We start from the raw sequence: 25665 nt of genomic DNA, 5'->3' as shown, positions 1-25665 counted from the left end.
TAAATATCTTAACATTTTGGGATATAAATAACCAGTAGAAATAATCAAGTACTTTTTACTCTTCACTTTGTGCTTAATGCTTTGCCTGTATTAATATTCTGCTTAAAAACCTTATTTTAGATCGCAAGTTTAAATAAATACTACTACAACCTACAAGCAATATGCATTTCCAGTATCCATTAAATATGTTTGATGGTGAGAAGCAAACAACTGTTATACAATGCTCTTTACTTTATATAACCATGGACTCACTGCCCCTAGGACATACAATTTAGCTCACGACATACAGTTCTTGCTATTGAAGCATATATTTTACACTGAGTCACACGGAGAAAAAAGAAACAAGTGTGGGTTAGAGCACTCAAGCACACATAAGCACACGCACAGGAAAAGATGTACAGGGCAATACAGGACAAGATAACTGTCCAACAGTAAAATGTGTCATACTTTATATAAAACATACAGAATAATAACATATGTATTCAATTATTGCATTGACAGTGACTATTTGAAAACGATCAAATGCAGATGACATTTTCATCACACCTGTCTCGATGCAATTACAGACATCATTTGTCCCATTAACTGTGAGATAATCACGAGTGTCTATAGACTGCTCTCATTATTATGAGCTATTCTGAGATATCTGTAGAGACCGCTTTAATTATAGGGGAAGGAGAAAGAAAAAGACACTTAAAATAGATCAAATGGTACACTTTCCTTGATAATCATCTTCATTTGATTCACCAAAAACTCAAGGATCTCGCTGCATGCCTGTAACTGGCAATAAAGCAAAAATTAAAGGCATTATGCTCATTTCAGTGAGTGTGGCGTGACTTAAAAAGGTTCTTGGCCTTGTGCTAAATTCAACCAGCTAGTAAAATACAGTGAAATGAGCAAAAATGTTATAATTTGCCTGTTTCACATGTATTTCAAGACCATTTGCATGAACAGGGATAAATTTGAAAATAACAAGCTACTTCATTTTATACAGTGTCTTGATTAAATACCTGTCCAAAATGCAGAAATGTGCAAGATATTGCTAATTCTTCTGTTAATATCAGGTTATAATATTTTTTCTGTTATCAAATAATCATTATTTGGTCTGCTGTTGATATAAAAAAAAAATCGGTAACATCTTTACAATTATGTGTTAACTAACAATAACAGCGAGCAGTTCCTTTGTTACTATATTTATTCATCTTTGTTAATGCTTTTAAAGCTTTGAATTAACATTAACTGAGATTAATAAATGCATTAGAAGTAATTACTTGTTAGCCCGTGTTAATGTAGCTAACTAATGCTAAACAAATAATGGTGCTAGAAAGATTGCTTTATTTTTTCAAACACATCATTTTTGAAAGAAAAAACAACAATTAAGAGCTACCTCTAAGAATACATTTACAACTAATCTACTTCATATCTATGCTAATTCACACCAGCATGTTTTACTGTGTTGCAGTGCAACATTTGGCCATGCCCTTTGAATTCTTACGTTTATATCAATTACATTTTGCATCAATGATATACTAAATATACTGTATTACATGATGGATGTGTGCTGCGCATGTCAAAAACACGTTCCTACCTACATTTATGTCTACAGGAGAGGAGAGAAAGGATGGAGACAAATCTAGGCAAATACAACGAGAACAAAATCTGCAATGTCTTTTAAAGTGAAAATCCTTCTCTATTCTTACGTTCTAAACACTAATCAACCCAGCATGTTGATGCCACAGGGCTATCATTTGTTTTCCAAACCCCTAATTTCCCACCCACACTTGACTTTTCCCTTTTCTCTGTCTCTTCCTTATTAAATCTCTTTCCATTTTGAATATTGCGGAAGGTGTTTTTGTCCTCTGCACTGATCCTTTCATTCTTCCCGTTTCTACTTCTTTTTCTTCTGGAAGCGTCTGAACTGATTCTGTATTGCCAAAGCTGCCTTTTCCGTCTCTGGCGCATCCAGATCAATGTCAATCTCTTCTTCAGGTTCTTGCGTAGGGTTCTTCCCCACTTTGTCCGCCGGTTTCTCCTGGGGGGCTGAGGGGCACATGACATAGAAACACTGCCAATGTCGATGACATAGTAAAAGGATTTCTTACATTTTTGAAGCCAGTGTGTCCTAATTCGTGTTAAATCCTGTTACATAAATTGTTTATACATCTTCATACCACAGAACTGTATGCAACCATTCTAATATCTCTCAGCAGAACATATTTTCATTTTTTATAACTGAAATGTCTATTTGTTTGGATGTTAAAATATTTCCTTGTATCTTATATTAACATGCAGGGATGTGCTGCAGGAATGATGCATTTTTGAGGGCCGAAAACTGTAAATGAGTTAGAATTCAATCACTTCCAGTTCCATCTAAGTCAATGAGTTTATTGGTTAAATGACTAAAAAAAGGCCTGTGATTAAAACAAGCCTAAGATATTTTCACTTTTTTTCTACAACATGATTTTTTAAAGCTTTAATTGTCTTGAAAAGAAGGAAACATATATAATGCATCATACCGACATCTTCTTATTAGATGTAATATCCCTTTAAGTTATTACGAGCTCATTTAATTAGCTGATACGGTTTGCAACGTCAGGGCCTTGGTGAGATGAAAGGGTAAGTCAGCTGAATATACCCTGACCTTATGGGAATAACCAACCTTCACTAGATATGCAATAAATAATGGTCTCCTGAGTAAATGTGTGCTTCAGGTTCTCATGGGTATGCATGTGCACTTTTTTGTTAAGAGGATGGGGAGAGAGAACTGAACTGATCTTTTATGATAAAAATAGTAAAACAATCAGACTGAACTGGTAGACATATGTTTAGTGGTGGGCTACACTTGTACAAATATAAACCTGGCCTTATGTAACTGTACAGTTCTGGTGGAGAACAAAACATGGGGGAGTTTTCAAGAAGTCAATTATGATAAATCAAACATAAATGCACCTTTTTTATCTGTGGTGGGCCCCTGAGTGCTGTTAGGAGGATCAGATGAACTGTTCTGCAGGAAAGAGACAGCAACGTTCAGGTTTATCGTTGTGTGAAAGCATACATACAGTATAAACAAAACAACATTTGTGAATTTTTATGTGCTCTGCCATTAAATTAAAAGCTGATATGGGCTTTATGTGTGTTAGGACAGTGAGTGATAAAGACCCTTTAATCCCCATCGGTTTAATCCTCCTTTTTCAATTCTGTGTGCAATCTGGAACGGTGGCACTCAGCCCTGGAGAGGATCGCCATAACATGCAAGCTTAGTGTGTTTGTATATTTTATATTATTTTTCAAATTAATTTACCCTTGATGACATTTTCTATTGAAGGTTCACGAGGTTCACAAATATCATGTTTATCAGTTTGATTGATAGGTTAAATAAAAGTGCATTTGTATTTTTGTTGAAGATAGAATCCGTCACCATCCTGCCTTTTCAATGTGCACAGCATGAGTAAACTACTTGAGACCACAATGCATTCAGTATATCTGTGACCTTGCTTCTTCAATTATGAGAACAAATTAGCCTTGAGATGATGCCCTAGATTTGAGTTATTCATATAGACACTGACATCCAAAATGTGTCAATTTAATTCATGCATTTCTTGCATCACATCATTTAATGTAATATTTATTTTATTGTCTTTTAGCAGTTAATATACGGCAAATACTTGCACAGAAAATGTCATTAAGAGAGAACAAAATAGAACATTGCCTAAACACACACACATATACACATATTATCCACTCTCTTGCTGCAAGGGACTCTTTCAAATGCAAATCTCTGCAGCCCTCCCTGTATAATCCCTTTTTTTTGGAATGAAAGAACCTCTTCACCTTACCCTAACTCTGAACTTGCCTCATCTTCCTCTCTCTAGTAGGTTTTAAAGCATAGCCTACATCCACCACACTCTCTGAGCTGTCATATAAAATCCCTTTGAATGTAAAAACATGACTACTTTTGTCTCAATAGATTTTGTTTTCTTTGTATATGCCATTTTGTTGTTTATTTTCTGTCTTATAATTTGCCAAAAGTAGGTTATATGAGTATTATGGAGGTAAGACTTTTAACACTTCTGGCTTTCACACTTAAAAGACATGATGATGAGGGGGGAAAAGATCCCATCCAGCCAGCTGGCTCCCAGTGTGTTGGCTATTACTTTTTCTCTGCTACATTACCTCAGCCAGCTCTTTATTTTCACTCTCACACATCAGTGATACACACAAGACTCATGGCACAATCTCCATCTGCTAATTAGCCAAGCTCATATCAGCAAGGTCAAGCTCCCCTGAGCCACTTATTAATTGGCAATTAATGGGAGACACAAAAGAATGTAAAGCACCACACTTTTATTTTAATCAAAGATTTTATATTTTCTCATTGAGTAAAAAGCACTGTAAAATGTAAAATTTGTCAAATTTATAAAGAGTAGATGGCATAGTTGTAAACCCACCTCTAATTTCTTTTTAGTAAAGATGAAAAACACAACCCTTTTATATTTCTCATCTTTACTGAACAGAAATTAGAGGTGGCTTGACAGCTAAGCAATCTGATCTTTTATCGAATTTATTGAATCCTTTTTTTTGCCTCAACGAAGAATATATTTACCTTGAACGTAGTGCTATAGATGTTTATACTTTTGTTATAAATTTTGAATGAACTTTTAAATTAATCTGCTTTATCAGATTTAAAATAACAAATAAACACTCACCTCACTCATAGTTCTGAGAGAAGTCGAATGTCGTTTTGAGCTCGCGGGTTAATTTGTAGCGTGACTTTCAAACACAAAATAAATTCAATCGAAATTTCCGGGGGTTTTTTGTCCAAGTGCAGAGAGAACTGAATCTCCGTCTCTCATCCCGAAAAACACGCCCCTGCGCTCTCTCTCTCTCTCTCTCTCTCTCTCTCTCTCTCTCTCTCTCTCTCTCAATTCAATTCAATTCAATATTGCTTTATTGGCATGACTGTAAAAAATACAATATTGCCAAAGCTTAAAATATATATAGAGAAATATAATAACAATGAAAATATCAAAATAATAGAATAAAAACATTATAACAATATAAACTTAATATATTCTCTCTCTCTCTCTCTCTCTCTCTCTCTCTGGTCAGTGTACTAGAATAATAATAAATTTGAATGTTTTTATTAATGAAATGTTGAAATGTTTTTATTATTATTATTATTTGTATTCTTGATTATGAGCCCTAATTAATCAATAAAAATATTATTTTGAAAATACAATGAAATATGATCAGATATTGGGCAACATTTTTATGGTTATGTTGAAGTTTTTATCACTGTTGATGAATTGCTATAACAATTGTCTTTACTTATAATCATAAGATTATTAAAATATTATGAAACCGTTGTTATTATTGTTATTAATATTTATATTGTTATTAATATTAATAATTATTAATAATCCTTATTAATTGATTTATTTATTTGCATTCTTGATTATTATCATTATTTCATCAAAATAGTTTTTCAGATATGGTCAGACATTGAGTCATACTTTTACTGGTATAAATAGGCTGTTTTTATTACTGATGGTGAATATGCAATTGGTATAATAATTATAGCCTAATAATAATAATGTCATTATTCTGTAATTGTTTTCGAATTATTATTATTATTAACGTAAATGGCATATTCATAATCAATACTGGGAACAAAAAAAAAATCCTAGTGTGTGTGTGTGTGTGTGTGTTTAAAGTGAACATAATTTACATTTATCAGTGTGTAGTGTAATATTAAGCGCCGCTTTGTTTGCGGATCTAGTCCTACTTCCGGAGAACGAGCGTCTTGCCGGAAAAAGAAAGAGAACGAAGCAGATCAGCCAAAACATAAACACTGCGGGCACGACCAAAAACGTGACCTAAAACTGCGGGGTTTTTTGGATCGCCAGTGCGTGAGTGTGTTGAGGGCACATCTCACTAATGTGTCGAGCTTTTGTTTGCGCTTGACTCGAAGGTGAAGGAAGGGAAATCTGCGCAGAGGATTAACAAGTGCGGAGACTTTGGGCCTACAGTAGAGGTAACACCACCGCTCGCTAGTTAGCTCTACATTTTCTCGCAACGACCAATGTTTACATGCTGTCAGCTCGAGTCAGCACTCGTAACATATCCGTAACTGACGTGTTGAAATTGTGTTTTTCGTGCACGACACATTAACTTATACCATATTTCCTCGTCGGGACGTTTTTGTAATCTTATAAATATATCTCTTTGTTCGAACTGTAGAACTACTTGCATGCCAACATCCGTGTGCGCTTTGCAAAACTAGCCAGCAGCTTCTGTATTTTTGACCAGGGTAATGCCACAAAAGCAATTTCTAAGATTAGTTAGCACGCTAGCTAGACGCAGCCAGTTTACTGCGCACTGACAAGTTGTTATTTGGCATTAACATTAATGCACCAACACTTATAAGCTGCCATCTAAGGGGCGTCTGCAGTTGGACGCAGTTGTTACTGTACAAGGTAATGTAATGGGTTTTGCGTTTAGAGGCAGGTGTTTACTAGCTATTTTCTGTAGAAGCAGGATTATTTTGCCACATTTAGCTAATGTCAGGGATCCTGTCAGTCACTATCTGGGGTCAGCACCTGTCAAAATGGAAGTAATGTCTTTATGTTCATCAGTTTGAAGACATGCATTTTGATCAGACCTCTAGTAATCACTGACTATGAAATACCATCGTTAAGTGATCTGTCAAGCATTCTTTAACAGTACCCTCAAATCAATTTTTTTGTCTTGAAAATAAATAATGTTATCTAGTGAATATCCAGTGTGTGATTGATTGTAGCAAGCAATTTTCTCTTTTATTTTTACAGGGTCTCTTCTGTCAGAAGAGACAGCCAGACAGTATGTGCGATACAGATGGTAAATCCAGTGTTCCAAATGGTAAGTAAATCATGAAGTAAGTAAAAGTTCACCCAAAACTGAAAATTGTTCAAAGATCGCCATGAAATATTCGTAACAATAGTCCATGCAATTTATTCTCATAATTACTTGTCTTCTGAATTCATATGATCTCTTTCTGAGCATTAGACCAACACTAAGTCACTAACTCCAGCACTGACATTATTATTAACATCTCATTTTGTGCTTCATGGAAAAAAATACAATAAAATAGGGTCAATGCGACAGTGAATAAAGTCTTGGGTGAAATGCTCGTAAACTCTGATGTATTCAAATGATGGTAAAAGTTGCCATAAAATTTTTTATGGGCTTGATTTACCAGGAGGTTCTGATGATCCAGAACCTGGAGAAGGAAGAGAGGAGGCAGACACATCTGCAGCGCCAGAGGCCCAGACCAGTCCTGATTCAGGTATGAACACATATATAGGCCTAAATGTCATATTCAGTGCTGTTCATATGTTTGTGAGCAGTAAGATTTTTATTCATGCTTTTGAAAGACATCTCTTGTGCTCACCAAGGCTGTAATTTAATTGATTAGTAATATAGTAAAACTTATTTAATTTTAAATTAACTATTTTTAATTTTTCAAGTGTAATTTATTCCTTTGATTGCAAACCTAAATTTACAGTCTTCAGTGTCACACTATCTTTCAGAAATCATCTAATATGCTAATTTGGTAAAAACTAAAAAACATTAATTTTTTATTATCAACGTTGAAAACAGTTGTGCTGCTTAATAGTTTTGTGGAAACCAACAGCATTTATTTGAAACAGAATACTTTAGTAATATTTTAAGTCTTTACTGTTACTTTTGAACATTTTAATGCATCCAACACACCTTAAAATCATGAGCTGTTGATTTGTTATGGAATCTTAGATAATGTTGGAGTCACCTTGACAGCAGGATATGTAAATAAGCAGTGCTCCACTAATTTTTCAAGTTTTCTCTTGACAGCAAATTTGAGTTCAGTCCCAGAGGGAAGTGAGGATGGTCACGACAGTGTAAACTCTGAGCAGAAGCAGGGACCAGGAGAAGAGGAGGACACCGACAGCATGGATGGCAGTGGTCTGTACTCTCTCACTGAAGAAGGAGAAAGAGAGAGCGAGGGAGGAGGGCAGAGAGAGAGGGGAAAAGATGAAAGTAAGAGATCCGCCAGAAAGAGGAATCGACCCAGTGGTGGAGCCACACACCACTCTTCCAGTTCAGATGATGATGATGATGATGAAGAAGAAGAGGAGGAGGAAGAGGATGCTGAGGAAGAAGATGAGCAAGCCATGGAAGCGTGGCTGGGAGCAGACCTGCGTGACTTGAGTCGCCCTTCATGGCTCGCAGTCCCGACGCTGCGTGCTCGAGAGATCGGCCGTGATTCGCATCAGTTTGCGAGGAGGGTGTGTGGAGCGCGATGTCTAGTGCAGAGGCTGAAGCTGCAGGACCGTCTGGAGAGACACACGGGCTGCGTGAACACCCTCCACTTTAACCCTTCTGGCACCCGCCTGGCTTCCGGCAGCGATGACCTCCGTGTGGTGATCTGGGACTGGGCTCGCAGAAGGGCAGAGCTGGAGTTTGACAGTGGACATAAGAGCAATGTCTTTCAGGTGAATAAGAGCAGTTCAGCTGACTGCAGTTGTCTGAAGCTCTGAAATCTTTCATTTCGATTAAAAAAGTGGCACATTGCTGTGCCACTCTGAATTTAAGGTCACTAATGGCAAACATGATAATTATTACACATTTTTCAAAAACCTGTTCCTTTAACCTCTGCTGTAACACTGCTGTTCAAAGGTTTGGGGTCAGTAAAGATTTTAATGTTTTTGAAAGACATCCCTTATGCTCACCAAGGCTGCATTTATTGGATAATATTGGGAAATATAATTACAAACAAGAACTGTTTTCTATTTTATTATATTTAAAGTGTAATTTCTTCCTTTGATTGGAAAGCTGCATTTTCAGTAGTCATTCATTACGCCAGTCATCAGTGTCATAATTCTTCAGAAATCATTCTAATATGCTGATTTGGTGCTCAAGAAACATTTCTTATTATTAGTGTTTAAAACAATTGTGCTGCTTAATATTTGTTTGGAAACTGTAATTTTTTCAGGATTCCTTTATTAATAGAAAGTTCAAAAGAACAGTATTTATTTAAAATGTATATATTTTTTTGTAACAGTGGAAAAGTCTCTACTGTCACTTTTAATACATTTAATGCATCCTAACTGAAAAGTTAGTAATTTCCATATAAATTGTACTGATCCCAGAATTTTGAACAGTGGTGTACTTTAGAAGTGTTTAGAATGTGATTGTTATTAAAATAACCCCCATAAAACCACATCAGTGGTTTAGCTGTTGTCTTATTTGTGATTTTCTTTCTTTTCTGGGGGTTGTTATTGTTGGACAGAAACCTCTTTTTTTGTGTGGATCCACTAAAGGTGTTAAATCTTAGTTTCAGATGTCCAGAAGAAGATTGTAAAATGTATACATTTAAATCAATGCGTCCTCTTTATTATTTATTATTCTGTCCCCAGGCAAAGTTCCTCCCACACAGTGGTGACTCCACTTTGGCCATGTGTGCCCGAGATGGACAGATCAGAGTGGCCGAGCTTTCTGCCACACAGCGTTGCAAGAACACTAAAAGAGTGGCTCAGCACAAAGGTGCAGCTCATAAGGTATGATCAAGTTTTGTTTAATTGCATATTTAACAGAAATAATTTATGACAGACCGATCATTGAAAATTAATGTTAACTCCATGGTGTTTCAAGTTGTGGCCATTATTCTAGCGTGTGTATTAATAAAAAAAAAATGAATTGTTCTCAACTTGCTTGTTCCGTGGTTACCTCAAACCAAACAGGTTTGAAATCGGACTAGTTGGAGCTTTACAGTCACATGCATTCATTAATCAACAGCTTGGAAATCTGTCACCCAATCAGAATCAAGCATTCAATCATGTTGTGGTGAAAAAACAAAGAACCTTTTTTTTTATATTATAACAAAACTGATATGTTGTATTGGTTTATTACAAAATATAAAAAGAGTCACATGGGAATGCTTGTGATTAAATGCTTTTTTTCCCCCTTCTCAGCTTGCACTGGAGCCAGACTCTCCCTGCTCTTTCCTCTCCGCTGGTGAAGATGCAGTAGTGTTCGGCATTGACCTGCGTTTAGACAGACCTGCCAAGTGAGTGCACAGTCATGTCACAAATGTCACAAACAGCCCTAAGATTGCCAAAGGAAAAGAAAAGAAGCACTTTAGCAGAGTGACACAAGTGAACAGGGGCAGGATTAGATATCCTACAAAGAATTGTGTCAGCAACTAGATGAGTCAGTGGAAGCTTTTGTCACAGGTTATTATATGGCTTACTTAACAGTGGTACTTTTAACACCTCTGATACACAAGCTGTGTTTTTTTTGTTTGTTTTTTTAATGTGGGAAACGCTGCTAATTGCTTGCTTTATACTCAGAGAAGTGATGCTATAAAACTGTAGCATTTAATAACAAGATAAACCCAGCAGTTCAAAGTTTGGAGTCAGTGAGATATTTTTAAAGAAATGAGTACCGGTATTCAGGAAAGATTTATTATATTGATAAAAATGTAAAGACATTTATAACGTTACAAAATATTTCTGTTTCAAATAAATGTTGTTCTATGCTGAATCCTTAATCCTGAAAAGGTGTATTACAGTTTCCTTCGAAATATTAAGCAGCACAACTATTTCCAACAGTGATATTAATAAGAAATGTTTCTTTTGCACCAAATTAGTTCTGAGGGATCATGTGACTTTTTGAGACTTCAGGTCATTAGACCCACTGTATTTGGGCTAAATTGGGTCTACTTACCCATAAAAATCTTATGTGATCTCTTTTCACGCTTACTGCTGAATAAAAACAGCTCATACTGTTTTCATACTGAGGTGCTTGAAATCTTAGAATCAGCCCTGATTGTCATACTTTTTTTAGACATATTTTTATCCTGCAGCTTAAAAGTGAATGTGTTTGATATTCTGGCTTGCAATCCCGATCCCCTCTTCTGATATTTTCTTTTCTGTACTACGAAAATAAAAATGGCCAAAAGGCCAACAATAGAAGAACGTCTGCTGTAGAAAGAAACAGAAAATGGTTTGTCACGTTAGAGAAATTATATTTTGACAATCAGATTCTTCCTCATTAGATCCCAAAAACATCATTGGTATCTCTTTACACTCAAACTTATAAAAATTGTATTTAATTCTTCAAGGTAAGATCGCTGTTAGATAGATAGTACATAGTGTGATTCATAGGATACATTTCATTCTTTTGTTCTATTGTTCTATGTGTTTCTATTTCTTTCTTTTTCAATCTCTCAGCAAACTGGTGGTGGTGAAGGAGGGTGAAAAGAAGGTGGGGCTGTACACCATTTTCGTGAATCCAGCCAACACTCATCACTTTGCTGTGGGTGGTAGAGACCAGTATATCAGGTGAGACAAACATCATGTCACCTCCTTTACACAGAAGTCATGCTATTGTCTTTATCACAAGCTGCTTCTGATACAGCTGTCAAACTTTATACTTACACTTGTTTCTCCAACAGCACCATGACTGGGCAACTGTTGTCCTGCATCACTCACTGTTTCTCTCTCTTCCTCTCTTTATATGATAGGATCTATGATCAGAGAAAAATAAATGAACACGATAATAATGGTGTGCTGAAGAAGTTTTGTCCCTCTCACTTGGTGTCCAGCGAGTCCAAAACAAATATTACCTGTTTAGTGTACAGCCATGACGGCACAGGTAATACGTACACTTAACTCTCAGAAAGTGACTCTTGTATGGTTGCATGCCTTGCATTACATGGTTTGCTGTAGCAACATTCAAAGTGTGTCATTGTTGAACTGTTTTTCAGAACTGCTGGCAAGTTACAATGATGAGGACATTTACCTTTTTGACTCCAGCCACAGTGATGGAGCAGATTACCACAGGAGATACAAGGGTCACCGCAACAATGCTACAGGTATTTTCTCTTTGATTTCATTGCAGTATAGTGCTTGCATCACAATTTGCATGCATTTTATAACCAATACAAACTCAAAATACAGTTTTCGTAAAATCTAGTTCTTAATCCTCGCCCCTTTTTTCTTCTTCCATCTGCTATTGGAAAATCCTCCTCCAGTGAAGGGAGTTAACTTTTATGGTCCCTGTAGTGAGTTTGTTGTCAGTGGCAGTGACTGTGGACACATTTACCTGTGGGATAAGAACTCTGCTCGTGTGGTTCAGTTTATGGAGGGAGACCGGGGAGGAGTGGTAAGACACTGTCACTTCACTAAGTTGAACTAGACCATTGAACTTCTGGTTTGTGTTAAGTTGAACTGTCTTTCTGTGTTAAGGTGAACTGTCTGGAGCCACATCCTCATCTTCCAGGTTTAGCCACCAGTGGTTTGGACCATGATGTGAAGCTGTGGGCGCCCATTGCTAAGTATCCCACAACACTAAAGGGACTTAAAGAGGTATACTTTAAACATATTATACATATTGCGCCACACTATATACATACTGTGCTATGAAAGATATCTTATCCTACAATGCATCTCGCATGAAATTTAGTGGGTCTCATTTGTGTCAAAAAAAATTTAGTTTTTGTTTTTATGTTTTAAGTCTCTCTTGCTCACCGAGGCTGGATTTATTTGATCAAAAATACAGTAAAATGGTACTATGAAATATTACTACTACTATTACTACTATTTACAACAACTGTTTCTATTTTAATATATTTCAAAGTGTAATTTATTCCTCTGATAGCAAAGCGGAATTTTTAGCATATTTTCAAGATTCAAAAAGTAATTGCTTAATGTGTGCGTTGTGACCCTTTTAATCTGATTTCAATTTCAAATAAGTGTTGTTCTTTAGACTTTTTAATGAAAGAATCCTGGAAAAAAGTATCATGGTTTCCACAAAAATATTGATAATAAAAAGATACCCAAGTATCATATCAGCATATTAGATTTCTGACGGATCATGTGACACTGAAAACTGAAAATTAATATATAAATAAATTAGGAGTTATTTTAAATTGTAATAATATTTCCCAGTATTACGTTTTTTACTGTATTTTTGTTTAATTAATGTAGCCTTGGTGAGTAGAAATATCTTTCAAAAACAACTAAACAAATTGTATCCAAACTTTGACGGCAAACTTAAACAGGTGAATAAATGTTTTTGTTAAAAACAATAAAACAAATGCTTTATATTTTATCATGACTATTTAGGTAATGAAGAAGAACAAGCGAGAACGTGATGAAGACAGTGTTCGTCATGGAGACCAGTATGACACACAGCTCCTCTGGTTCCTAATGAGACACATGAGAAACCGAAGACCTCAGCGGGTGAGAACTTGCATTTCTAGGATAATTTTCATTACCAATATAGTCCAGTCCATTTCTATGGATTAAAGATACAGTGCCTTCTATTTTGTGCAAAGTAACATGCTGCTATCTAAAACTGAAATCACTCAAATGGTAGCTTTTTTGTTCCCTCCTACACTTAACCTACTATTGATGCTTTTTCAAACTATAGAATAACCTCATAATGCTTCTTCAAACTATTGGTTTACCTGACAGAAAAGAACCTAACCTCATCCTACATGATCTGGTCTCTTCATAGCCATTTAAAAAAAAACTGTACAATGATTTGCCCCTTGTAGGCCCGGCGAGGGGAGGGAGGAGAGGGCGACACAGACGAATCCTGGAGCTCACCAGATTCCTCTGATGAAGAAGAGGGAGGGCCAGACCATGTGCAGTGCATGTCCTCCTGAGCCACACACCTACACACACACTCACACACACATGCTCCTTGCCATATATTTAAGCGCATACATACTAGTAACACACTGGTACACAAATAGACACTGAAAGGCCAGCAACAAACACACACAAAGCTTTATATATACATTCACACAGTGTGAGGGAGAGGGAAACGACTGAAATCTGGCTTTATGCTCCACACACACAAATTACATCACTAGGGGAAGAACTGATACTGAGATTCGTATTTTTGATATATTTGCAACCACATACGCAATTAACCACTCCGATTTTACATAAACATGGACACAGGCGCGTTTCATTCCCAGTTTTAGAGCGCATCACAAGGAAGAATACAGCTGGTGATCGAGAAATATCACCTCTACAGTTTCCTGGTTTAGTTTATCAACAACCACGAATTTTAGAAGCAGAGTTTTGCTGCAGCAGTTGTGAGGTGCAGAAGAGGAAATTTGTCATCTGTGCTGTAGTAAACAGTCCCACATGAGGCTTTTCTTTCTCAGCGATGTGTTCGCAGCATGACGGGACAGTACGGACACTCAATGCCGGTCCTTATGCAGATTAATGAGATGATGAGTGTTACTTTTTCTGAAAACCAGCACCATCTTTTACTGGCCTCATCAGTTTTCTCCAGTGATCTGAACTGCTTATGTCTCCATGTAAGACTGAGCTGACGTTTGTTATTTTTGGACTGCAATCTTTGTTCATCGCAGTGATAGACTGTCATGGGCCGTCTGGCCATCCAATTCTGTCTTATCTTTGATCTCTTCTCCTGTGTGTGTGTGTGTGTGTGTGTTTACTGAAGCCAGGCACAGCTAATTTTCTTGAGGTCAATCATGCTCTCTTAGATCTGACTGAAGACACAGAAGACGAGCCAGAGCTGCTTAATCTGGTTCCAGAGCTGGCTGTTTTGCTCCATTCTCTCTCTCCCATGCTACTGAGTGCACTTTAATCAGGGATCTGCTTTGAGTTTTGAATCTCTAAGATGAGTGTGCGCTTAGGGGGCATGCAATACTTGGATTAAATGTTAATTTTTTCTAATTTAGGGGGTTTTTTTGCCCTGCAAGTCCCCCAATTTACTGTGGACTTTTAAATTGAATAGAGATTTGACACCAGCTCTTTGGTTTTTGGATTTGCACTTGGGTGGAGATACTGGATGGAGTTCTTAAAGAAATTCCTAATGGCTAAAAATGTAACTCTCCACGGACTATCGCTGTCTTCTCAGCCCTGTCCCGTAAAAATTGAGAGCAAAGACGATGATGTGCTCGGAGCCAGTGATTTGTTGAATACATGTTTCTTCCTCTGTCTTGTTTGAATATGCATCCTCGAGATCTTTGCCTAACTATATGGCGAGGATCAAATGTAGCAGGATGTCCCGAGTTTGCCAGAGAAAGGCTAAGCCCTCACAACCCATTTTTTCATAAAAATGGTGTCTGTTCTTTCAGTATTTGAATTCAGCTCGTTAAGAGCAAACATAGATGGACTGTGACCTGTTGCGACTTGCATGTGGAAAGGAATTATTCATTTCAGAAGGATGGGTCAATGGCAGGGGAGGGATAGCACTTGTGGGGTACGCAGGGAGGGGTAAGGAGCTTGAATTACTTTGCCCCTTTTTTCCTTCTTCTTTTGTGAGGGGAATAATGTATCAACTTTTCTCTTTTTGTATGAGAAGAATAACTTAAATGACTATATGTATATACAAATATATAAAGACACACACACATATATTAAAAACCTGTAAAAATCATCTTCAAACCTTACTCTTTTAAAGGGTGTCTAAATTTAATTGGTATTTGATGCAGAGGTTTATATTGTATAAGACAAAATACTTTTAAATGAATGGAAACATTGGATATATTTTTTTTTCTTTGGATTACAGCCCTAGTTGTCACTGAAATTAAAAGCATTAGTTTCTGTTAATGTTCATTTTCTCATTCTCACTTGTCTGCTCAAAATGTCCTATCACTGGCATGTTTTTTTTTTTGTTGATTGGAGTTATCCCACGCTGCCTAATATTGTGTTCTTTCAGTTCAGTTCAGACAACATGTACGAATTGTGCAGTAAAAAAAAAGAGAAAAATCTGTTCTTTGTTTCTGACTACGTGCCTTATTATTTCAAGTGCCTTTATTTACTGTAAAACAGGAGGAATTTATGGTAACATACTTTTATTCTCTTTCGCTATTTGTGCATCTTGTGGTTAGACAGGAAATAAATGACACATGATTTATTTATATTATATATTTTATTTCCACAAACCCAAAATTGCCTAATATAGGGACATGTCATGTAGTCATGACATTTAATTATTCAGCATAAAACCATGTGATAGAAATCTAAAAAATAAAAAAAAGACTTTACAAGGTCACATTAACTTTAAAATCAGTTAATGCATTAGCAATGAACAATGTATTTTATAGAATTGATGTTAGTTAATAAAATACAATATGTTCATTCATGTTAGATTACAGTTTCTAATGTTGAGAGAACTTTTGTTTTAAAATATATAATTTATTTACCAATAAATGCTGTAGAAGTGTTAATTGCTCATGGTAACTAATTTAGCTGACTTGCTTGCAAATTGTGAATAATATTATTTTGGAATGAAGCTCCTCCTAAGAGCATAAAAATGAAATGAAACTACAGAAAGAAATTGTCTTGCCACATCTGAACAGTTGTTCAAGAATTTAACAAAAGTTTGTGGAGCAGTATTTATTTAGAAAAAAAATGTAAAGGAAAAAAGAAAATACAAGAATGACTGCAAATCTTACTATATCTGTTTGCATGCAGATCAATCTTATAAAAGACAAATGAAATGAAATAATGAATTCTAGTAATTTGCATGAATAAGTTGTTTAAATCCTCCTGGCCCATTTGATTTTCAGCTAAATTCATAGTTGTGTTTTATGTCCATAATTACAAAGCGAGCAAATATACGAAAAAGCTTATACGGGACTACTGTTCACTCATGTTTAGGTCATATGCTTTTCATAATACATAGTTTCAATGCAGTTTCACAGAAATGTTTGTCCCAGTGGTTCAATCATTCAGCTTTACAAGAAATAGTTTTAGAGACTTCGATATCTCTAATTCCCCAATGACCTGTATACGATGTTTAGGTTTTAGAGAGGAAAAACGAGACTTTCAAGTCCTTCCCTCTGGCAATAAATTATTGTTCATATGACAGTAATATATCGTTATGATACCATTGGCAGTCATAGTAGGCTACGTATACAAAAATAAAAATGATAAAATAAAACATAAACAAACACTGTCCATCACCACCGATTTTAATGCGTGCCTGTATGTGTGAAGGGCGCGCGATGCGACTCGAAAGGTCAGGATTCTTTCAAAATACATGCCTTTACTCGCTTGTCAGCTGGAACAAACAAACAAAATTTTTGTTTTTCTTTTTTAACAAACAAAAATAAAATCACTCATTCAACAGAAAACTTAATATGGACTTTGTTTTAATTTATGTCTTTGTTTCAAGAGCGCGCGGCAGGTCAGTGTTACGTGGTTTAGACGAGAAGGGCTTATTACAAAAATAAAACTGATGTCTTTTAACTTGAAAAATGTGTGGCCAGCTCTTATGTCGTCGCAGATTGACTACTCGCGGCGAATTCACAGTTGCCTTTTTGCAGGCAGTGAAATAATATTGATCCTTCCCAAATAACGCATTTTAAATATTCGGTGAGTAGTTTTTGTATTCTTTTTTCCTTCAGATCTTATTTTTCGTGCATTTACGGAAAGATCCGTTAAACCGCTGCCCCTTGAGTGTCTAGGCCGAGCAGCGCTCTATGCAGTGTGGTCTGTCCTCTTTGTCTGCTACGAGGACTTTCACATTTCACGAATCTCTGCTCGTGTCTTTGGTTTTGTTGAGTCGCGATGCCTTTAATCATTGATTTCCATGAAAAGAAACCAAACCACGTTGTTGCGGGTTAAATACGAACGTTGAATATTTTGTTGCGGTGTCGCGACTACAAACAGAAACCCAAACAGTACTGCAGCTCTCTGGTCTGCTGGGGATTTTTAGGTCAAAGTTAAAGATTTACTGATATTGTATTATAGCTAGAATCTGTTGCATCAGTTTTTTGAACGATGAAGCCAAATGTTTAAAAAAAATTCATTTTCTTTCTTTTTTTTAATTAACACCGAGAACAAGACCACTCTGTATACTAATAGTAGCCTTTAAGTATATGTTCGTATTTTGGGTTTTTGTAAACATTTCACTTTAAGATATCTGAGATTAAAATTTTTAGATTCTTCCTTTGAATTCCATTGATAGAGTGTGCTGTATCCTAAAACTGGAAAGCAGCAGCATATTGCCAGAAATTCAGAGTTTGTAGCATCCAATGATTTGTTGGTACACATCTATTTGAAAACAGAAGTGCATTGATTAAAACCAAACTAACCATGTCCAATTTTAATGTTTTTTTGTTGTTGTCAATTGGCGCAACTGCACGTTACCATCGTGAGAAGCTGTTGAAGGTGCTGGTCTTGTCTTCACTTGTGCCTACTCACATTGACAAACAGACTACTGCCCTGCACTGACACCATGGAGTGAGTCACAGCCATCAAATTTTTCTTTCCATGTCAAATATTGTGTGTGATTTCTGAATATAAATGATTTAGGAATAGTATTGCTTTCCCTTTGGAAATATACTAATGTTTCTTCTTATTCCTGCCCTCGTCGTCCTCCCAGCGCTAGTCAGTTGATGGCCAGCAATGTCACAAATAAGACGGACCCAAGGTCCCTGAACTCAAGAGTCTTCATCGGGAACTTGAACACGTTGCTGGTTACCAAGGCAGATGTTGAAGCCATTTTTAGCAAATACGGCAAGATTGTTGGCTGCTCTGTGCACAAGGGCTTCGCCTTTGTCCAGTACGCCAACGAGAGGAATGCACGGGTGGCTGTAACAGGAGAGGACGGCCGGATGATTGTTGGACAAGTGCTTGGTGAGGACATTAAAGAATCTTAGGCTATCTTATATTTTCCCTTTTAATTGAACAATCACCTTGTCTTTCCATCAGATATTAATTTGGCAGGAGAGCCCAAACCTCAAAGGTCAAAAACAACAAAGCGATCGGCCGTAGATATGTACAGGTAAGGAAAACATTTCTTCGTACAGCGCCCTCCATAAGTATTGGAACAGTAAAGACAAAATTGCTCTGTTGGCTGTGGAGTCAAGACATTGGCAAATATGATTAAAAGATGAATATGAGACAAAACTACAGAATGTCACATTTTATTATTAGCCGTTTCAACACATACACGTTTTACCAAATAAAAAGAACAGCACTTTTAGAGTTCATCCCACTCATTGATGTGAGCATAAGTATTGGGATAGTTGAACGTAAGGCAGATATAAAAGATTAAAAGCTATTATTTAGATGCAGATCCCTTGCGCACAATCACAGCAGTGAGTCTGTGACCCATAGACATCACCAGACTCTTGGTCTCATCCTTTGAAATACTTTTCCCAGCCTTTAATGCGGCCAATTCCAATTGTTGCTTGTTTTGGGGGGTTTCTGCCTTTACTCTCCTCTTCAGCTGGTGAAATTCATGTTCAATCGGATTTAAATCTGGAGATTGACTTGGGCAATCTAAGACTTTCCATTTCTTTGCCCTTATAAATTCCTTGACTGAACTGGCAGGGTGTTTTGGATCATTGTCCTGATGCAATATGAAGCACTTCTCAATGAATCTGGTGGCATTTTCTTGAATATTGGTTGGCAAGATGGGTTTGTACCCTTCCAAATTCATTCTGCTACTGTCATCATACATTAAGTCATCAGTAAAGTTGAGAGGGCCTGTTCCAGAGGCAGCCATGCATGCCCCTGCCATGACACCACCTCCACCATGCTTTACAGATGAGATATTCTTGGGATCATTTGCAGTTCCCTTTTTTTCCTCCACATTTTTGCTTTCCCATCACTTAGATAAAGGTTCACCTTTGTCTCATTGGTCCATAAACACAGTTCCAAAACCCTCCTGGCTCACCGTTGTGCTTTTTTGCAAACTCTAATCTTGCCTTTCTATTTTTGGTGCTGGTCAGAGGTTTGCATCTTGCTGTGTAGCATCTCTAATTCTGTGTCAAAGTCTCCTGAGGACAGTAGATTGTCAGAGCATCACCCCAGCTTTCTGGAAGTTGTTGATGATTTTACAGACACGCCTTTCATAGTTCATTTTCACAGTTTTTATGATTTGTCTTTCATCAACTACTGTTGTTTTCTCAGCCGATCAGGTAGTTGTTGGTTGCTGGTGGTTTCCAAACTCTTGATTTCTCCATGCCCTTTGTTTTTGCTAGAGCTCTAATTGACTTCCTCTTTTCTTTTAGCATCCAAATTGCTTGCTTTTCTCTCAAAGTTAGCTCCCTCATCTTCATCCTGGTTTGTGTGTGTCATCATCGAATGCAAGATTCAGAATACAGAAGTAATGGATATAACTGATACGACACATTCCCTGCTTTTAATATCTGAAGAAGTAATGCAACAGGACACAGCTGATCACTTAGAAAGACCTGTGAGGCAACTGTCCCAATACTTATGCTCACATCAGATAGAGGGATGAAACTCTAAAAGTGCTGAACTTCTTAGCTGGTAAAACATCTGTGTGTTAAAACGGCTAATAATAAAATGTTCTTAATATTCTGTAGTTGTCTCATATTCATCTTTTAATCATATTTGTAAATGTCTTGACTCCACAGCCAACAGGGCAATTTTGTCTTTACTGTTCCAATACTTTTGAAGGGCACTGTATGTATTTTTACCCATTTTTTTGTTTTATTTCAATTAGCAATTGTTTTTTTGCCAAAATCTCTAATCATTTTCTTAAATCTCTCCAGCAGTAGTTCTACTTTCGAGCTTGATTATGATTTCCAGAGAGATTACTATGACAGGTAAGATCTGCACAAACACTGTGTCAGTGTGGATTTATAAATGTGTGCTGACTTTTTGATCTGTTTGTGTTGTGCAGATTGTATGCATACCCTTCCCGTGTGCCCCCTCCACCACCACCTCCTCTCTCACGGGCTGTGATCCCTTCCAAACGTCCGCGGGTCAGTGTGAGTGGGGGAACCAGCCGCCGCACCAAGTCCAGCTTTTCCATTTCATCCAAGAGCAGCCAGCGGATGTCTTCTCGAACCTGTCAGTGCCTTTTTTTTATTATTCTCCCTCACTATATGGGTTCATGTTAATTTGTCAGGGAAAAATGCATTAAAAATAAACATTGATTGATTTTTGTCTGCATTGTCATTTGTCTGCCTTCCTTTTCTCATTTTACATTTTTGACCTGGGTTGGTTTGTCAGTTTGTACATGCATTAAGGTTTTTTTTTTTTCTTCCAGTGAAAGCAGATGACCTTCAAACTATTAAGAGAGAGCTTTCTCAAATCAAACACAAGGTTGACTATCTTCTGGAGAGTCTGGACAGGATGGAGAAAGACCACAACAAGAAATCTGGTAACATTCGAGTTTTTGTAGCAGGTTCACCAAACAATCAGTATTACAAAAAATGTTATAAATTATTAGGGCTGTCAGTTTAACATGTTAACTTAATTAGTTGTGAAAAAAATAATGCCATTAAAATATTTTAACGCACTGGCCCCTCCCCCAGACCTGTACGTCATCTTATATTTCATACACCTGACTGTTGACAAATATGATCAAAGACTATGGAAAGGGACTTTGATTTGATGCAGGGCAACAACTCCATAAATGCAGTTATGCCCTATAATTCAAGATATTTGGGCAAAAATGCTCCTGTATGAGTTTTTGTCTCATATTTATATCATATGACAAGCGAAATTTGTCCCAAATGTGATTTTACACAAGAGTTCAGTAAATAAGAAGTTAGTATTGTCATGTACAATACTGTCTGTTTTTGCTCCGTTTTGCCAACAAAAATATTAGCTGTAAAGCCACAGAAGAACTGTTGTGCATCTCCGAGCAACACAGCAGTGATTCTGAATGAATCCGCATTTTGAAGGAATCAGGTTAACCAATGATTCAAAAGTCCATTCATAAAGTGAGCCATTTTCTGAATTCCTGAATGAATCAGCCATTTGAATGAATCGAATGAATGAATGGCTTATAAGGTGTTTTGAAGTCTGTTGGTAACAAATCCGTTTTGGTTATCAATGACTTCCATTACATGAACGAAAAAAACAGAAATGTTTCTCAAATTATCATCTTTTATTTTCCATATTTCATGCTAGGCCGTTGTAGCCTAAGGCCCTGTGCAGTTACACCGATTGTTGACACTACTCTGGCATTTTCAAGGTCGAAAATGGAGACTTTTGAAAACGCTGCAGACCCCGTTTTAGTTTGAAAACTCCGGGGTTGCGTTTCAGTGTAAACGGACCAAAACGGAGACTTGAAAAATATGGATTGATTCCCCATTTGACCGCTCCAAGCATGCAGAGGTGTCCGCCATCTAAATAATAGGGAATCTACCTATACATATCTATGGTTGTACCTGCATGAACGGTCATGTGACATGCGTTTTCGGTTGTGTAGTGTAAATGGAGATCGTTTCTGAAATGCAGCGGAAACGCCAGTGTAAACGTTGATCGTTTTCATTCTAAAACGCCATTTTAAAACTAAAACGCACTAGTGTAAATGGGGGTTGAATCAAATAAAATATTTCTTTCTAAAGCTACTATTTGTAGCTAATCTATTTAGCGAGGTATTTTCACGTCCAAATGTAGTTTACGATTAAATAGATTAATTGACACATAAATAATGAGAACTTTTAATCGACTGAGCCCTATAAATTATTTAAAACACCATTATGCCAAAACTTATATAAAACTTTTCAAAAAAACAACTGACTTTTCAATAGGGCTTACTTTCAGTGATCCTTCAGAAATCATTCTAATATGCTGACGTGGTGCTTAAAGTTATCGCTCAAGACAAATATACATAATTATTATTACCAATTGTTATTTATTGTTTATGCATGATTTTTTTTACCCTCAGAGGGGAAGAGTGTGAAGGCAGAAGTGGGTGAGGCTTCCTCCCCTCAGCATTCCAGCAAGAAAGACAGGGAGAGGGAAGAGCAAGAGATAAATGATTCTGAGGAGGAGAGAGATTTGTTGGAAGAGGAGGAAGAGGTATGTGTAAAAAAAAAAAAAAATAAATAATCCATGTGCAAAATGATGAGGTTGTAATTAGTGTTGCATACTGCACAGATACACTTACAAGCTTTTTTTATGTCCTTCTCAGGTTAAAAGTCAGGAAGGAGAGAATGAAGAAGAAGAGGGTGAGCATGAAGAAGGGGAAGATGATGGTGACAGCGTTAATGGTGATGACTCATAGGATGCTTGAAGCACCGCGGATATGAGACATGCACTCAAAATTCATCCCTTTCAGTTCTTTTGAAAGGTTGAAGCCAGTCTTTGAAAGATTTGTCTGTTATGATGTAGATGCCTGCACTCTTATAGTAACTGACACTACATTTACATTAGTTTCATTGTTAATGTTAGCATTCCATCTTTTCGGGCTTTTGAAGTGTCCCTCAACCTTGATGAAGACAAACAAATGTTTTCTGGCTCAACAGAAAGCATTACATTCTCCAGTTATTCTTAATCATTCTGACTTGAACCTGAGAGGTTTTTTTTCCACTAGCAGAATGTCCGTTATATATTCTCAGAAACTGGCCTGTTCCCTGTTTGCCGTGTATCTTATGGGATTTTTTTTTTCTGTGAACAAAGATAAAATTAGTATTTTAAAAGGGGGAATCTTGAGTGGCTCCTCTATTACAGAGAGCCAAGAAGCTTCCAGGAAACATCTATGTTTGTATTTACATGTCTTTTTTTTATATTACCCTGTTTCAGAATAATTCCACAGAAAGATTTCAATAAAATATTAAATTAAATTTTTGTTTTTCAGTTTTGCAAACATCTTATGCAGGCTTTAAAACACTGGAAAATCATGATAGTCAATTTTTTTTTTTTTTTAAAGATTCGTTATGAGGACAGATTTTTTAGTTTAATTAATTTATTCATATCACCAGTAACATGAATTTGATGTGAAATATGATTACTATTTTATCATGTCACACAGTCGCTGCACACTATGAGCTTTAAATTTCACTGTTTATTATGAATGCTGCTTTGCTGGTGTCTGACCACATGGGGCTAAGAATGAAAGTGAAGCCTAATTCAGTGGCATATTTGGTATTGATATGCTAGAAATATATTTTATGTTAGAATAAAATTCAAGGCATTAATGTTTGCCTGCAAAACCACCACTGGCTCTGCACCCCTTTACCTAAATTCATTACTTCAGACTTATGTGTCCTCTAGCAGCTTACGTTCTGCAAGTGAACGTCGCTTTATTGTGCCATCCCAAAGAGGCACAAAATCACTTTCACAGACTTTTAAATTAAATGTTCCCGACATCCTTTTCTTTATGCCCCTTATTTACTAAGATGCAGTTAATTTAAACAAATAATTAAGTTGCATTACAATGTGTCAAATTGCATCCTGCACTGGATATGAGATACAAAATTCAGACATTCACAAGGGGAAAATCAGAAAACCACCGAAACTGGTGTAACTTGCTGGATCATCATAAACCCAGGTGTTCGCCCAAAGTCGTGTAGAAATTTGGTCACCAATCTCCAGTGTGAGGACAACACCATTGCTGGCATTACCATTGGAGACAGGCTTCCAAGCATGCAGAGAGCACTGGGTTGCACCATTCTTCAAGAGACTGACTGCCATTGTGGTTCCACCATGAGAATGACCGTAAAATCTGAAGTAATAGGCTCCTTTGATTGGTGCTGTGAAAATACCTGCAATGCACATACAGAATAATATTTGAACAGGATTCTGCATTTGTCATGATATTCTCTTTACAGAACTTACCAGTGTTTGAGTCATAGGCACCTCCAATATTACTAAATACATTTTTGTAGACCAGAGTTTTCGCAGAATTAGTGGGCCCAGTGTTTCCTGTTGCAGATTCCAAAAGTCCAGCTGAAAAGGCAACCTTTTTGACTGTGAATAAGCGAACAGACTGGTGTGAAATGTATAATAAAATGAAATATGTAATTTGTATTACATTTGTATTACATGTACAATGTAAGTGGGAACAAAGTATGCCTTTTACTTACTTTCATTCTCTTTTTGGAAAGACTCAAGCTTATTTTGTGAATCATGGACTATGGTTTTCAAAGCTGTTCGAAATATACGTTGATATGATAATGTTACTAATAATGAAATAATTAGTAACAATTTAATAAACAAATAATTTAAACAGACGCAAGTTGTAATGTTTAAAATAGTTCATAAATGGTAAAGTTTTTCCATAAAATTGCAACTGTTCCACCTCACCTTCATTCTCACTCAATACTTTGGCCAGTGTTTCTTCTAATTTTTGTATCCTTTCATCCATGGTTTTCAGTTTCTCGAGCTCAGCAATGATGTTCACACTTGGTGAAAATACATCTTCTGCAAGTGAACTCCCAGCACAGAGCAGCAGTAGCATTTGTAACGCCGCCATCGTGAGTTGTTTTTCAGGTACACAAATCACTCCTGTGATTATTCCACAGTTAAGCATCGAATTGCAAATGCTGTTACAAATGCTTTGAAACCTTGTATGAAGGTTGCGTAAGTTTGTCAACATGTAGTTTGCACTGATATCGTAAGGGTTTTGTTTATTTTAGTAATCCATTAGGACAGGTCAGATGTAGAATTGAGTGCACTGAAAGTACATTTTCTCATGCATTAATGGATTATCTATATATATATATATAAAATAAAAACATTTCATTCTATTAGATATTCTTGATACATTTGGCACATTTTTGTTACTTAAGCAGGCAGCCTAAATAGAACAAAACAAAACAGTTCGTTTTGCAGCTTGATATTGAAAATTGGTGTGTCTTACCATATTTTAATGTATTATCTTAATTATGAACACACTGGTTTGTAGTGTAAACAGTTTTACCGTTTACTGCACATT

General features: G+C 36.5%; 4 protein-coding genes across 5 annotated transcripts; 2 read left to right on the top strand and 2 right to left on the bottom strand.

Moving 5' to 3' along the window:
• Positions 1 to 221: 221 nt before the first annotated feature.
• pcp4l1 (Purkinje cell protein 4 like 1) lies at positions 222 to 4895 on the bottom strand. Its single transcript, XM_079379910.1, has 3 exons — positions 4707 to 4895; positions 2950 to 3004; positions 222 to 2040 (listed from the first exon to the last, which is right to left on the bottom strand). Exons 1-3 carry the CDS (start codon positions 4713 to 4715, stop codon positions 1889 to 1891), a joined length of 216 nt encoding a protein of 71 aa, XP_079236036.1. The 5' UTR covers positions 4716 to 4895; the 3' UTR covers positions 222 to 1888.
• Positions 4896 to 5777: 882 nt separating this feature from the next.
• Positions 5778 to 15927, top strand: LOC306846162 (DDB1- and CUL4-associated factor 8-like). Its single transcript, XM_079379302.1, has 13 exons — positions 5778 to 6034; positions 6828 to 6897; positions 7238 to 7324; positions 7870 to 8510; positions 9435 to 9575; positions 9990 to 10084; positions 11250 to 11360; positions 11543 to 11673; positions 11786 to 11893; positions 12053 to 12183; positions 12267 to 12386; positions 13146 to 13262; positions 13580 to 15927. Exons 2-13 carry the CDS (start codon positions 6861 to 6863, stop codon positions 13688 to 13690), a joined length of 1830 nt encoding a protein of 609 aa, XP_079235428.1. The 5' UTR covers positions 5778 to 6034; positions 6828 to 6860; the 3' UTR covers positions 13691 to 15927.
• A 1322-nt stretch (positions 15928 to 17249) lies between these two features.
• Positions 17250 to 23943, top strand: LOC306845717 (heterogeneous nuclear ribonucleoproteins C1/C2-like). Of its 2 annotated transcripts, none has more exons than XM_079378675.1 (9): positions 17250 to 17387; positions 18177 to 18257; positions 18400 to 18653; positions 18729 to 18801; positions 20546 to 20596; positions 20674 to 20843; positions 21043 to 21156; positions 22675 to 22808; positions 22921 to 23943. In XM_079378675.1, the coding sequence occupies exons 2-9, from the start codon at positions 18253 to 18255 to the stop codon at positions 23011 to 23013; spliced, it is 894 nt and encodes a 297-aa protein (XP_079234801.1). In that variant the 5' UTR covers positions 17250 to 17387; positions 18177 to 18252; the 3' UTR covers positions 23014 to 23943. The 2 variants fall into 2 exon arrangements, with proteins under 2 accessions (XP_079234801.1, XP_079234800.1); XM_079378674.1 differs by having other exon boundaries at positions 20543 to 20596; positions 22921 to 23800.
• On the bottom strand, positions 23776 to 25292 carry c1ql4l (complement component 1, q subcomponent-like 4 like). The gene is made up of 4 exons (XM_079378676.1): positions 25035 to 25292; positions 24815 to 24877; positions 24567 to 24698; positions 23776 to 24493 (listed from the first exon to the last, which is right to left on the bottom strand). The coding sequence occupies exons 1-4, from the start codon at positions 25258 to 25260 to the stop codon at positions 24216 to 24218; spliced, it is 699 nt and encodes a 232-aa protein (XP_079234802.1). The 5' UTR covers positions 25261 to 25292; the 3' UTR covers positions 23776 to 24215.
• Positions 25293 to 25665: the final 373 nt, after the last annotated feature.

Source organism: Barbus barbus (genome assembly GCF_936440315.1).
Source record: "Barbus barbus genome assembly, chromosome: 26".
In the NCBI taxonomy this organism is placed as follows: domain Eukaryota; kingdom Metazoa; phylum Chordata; class Actinopteri; order Cypriniformes; family Cyprinidae; genus Barbus; species Barbus barbus.
Note: the sequence above shows the minus strand (reverse complement) of the source record. Positions and strands in the feature narration are given on the sequence as shown.

Excerpts from the sequence above, each read along its gene's own strand:
- LOC306845717 (XM_079378674.1), top strand. Across the intron at positions 18,802-20,542 it reads TCGGCCGTAGATATGTACAG|CAGTAGTTCTACTTTCGAGC; the intron begins GTAAGGAAAACA and ends AAATCTCTCCAG. Across the intron at positions 21,157-22,674 it reads AGACCACAACAAGAAATCTG|AGGGGAAGAGTGTGAAGGCA; the intron begins GTAACATTCGAG and ends TTTTACCCTCAG.
- pcp4l1 (XM_079379910.1), bottom strand. Across the intron at positions 2,041-2,949 it reads GCCCACCACAGATAAAAAAG|CCCCCCAGGAGAAACCGGCG; the intron begins GTGCATTTATGT and ends TGTGCCCCTCAG.
- c1ql4l (XM_079378676.1), bottom strand. The coding sequence starts at position 25,260 with ATGCTTAACTGTGGAATAATCACAGGAGTGATTTGTGTACCTGAAAAA. Across the intron at positions 24,878-25,034 it reads AGTATTGAGTGAGAATGAAG|CTTTGAAAACCATAGTCCAT; the intron begins GTGAGGTGGAAC and ends TATTTCGAACAG. Across the intron at positions 24,699-24,814 it reads TTTCCAAAAAGAGAATGAAA|TCAAAAAGGTTGCCTTTTCA; the intron begins GTAAGTAAAAGG and ends GCTTATTCACAG.
- LOC306846162 (XM_079379302.1), top strand. The coding sequence starts at position 6,861 with ATGTGCGATACAGATGGTAAATCCAGTGTTCCAAATG. Across the intron at positions 7,325-7,869 it reads CCAGACCAGTCCTGATTCAG|CAAATTTGAGTTCAGTCCCA; the intron begins GTATGAACACAT and ends TTCTCTTGACAG. Across the intron at positions 10,085-11,249 it reads CGTTTAGACAGACCTGCCAA|CAAACTGGTGGTGGTGAAGG; the intron begins GTGAGTGCACAG and ends TCAATCTCTCAG.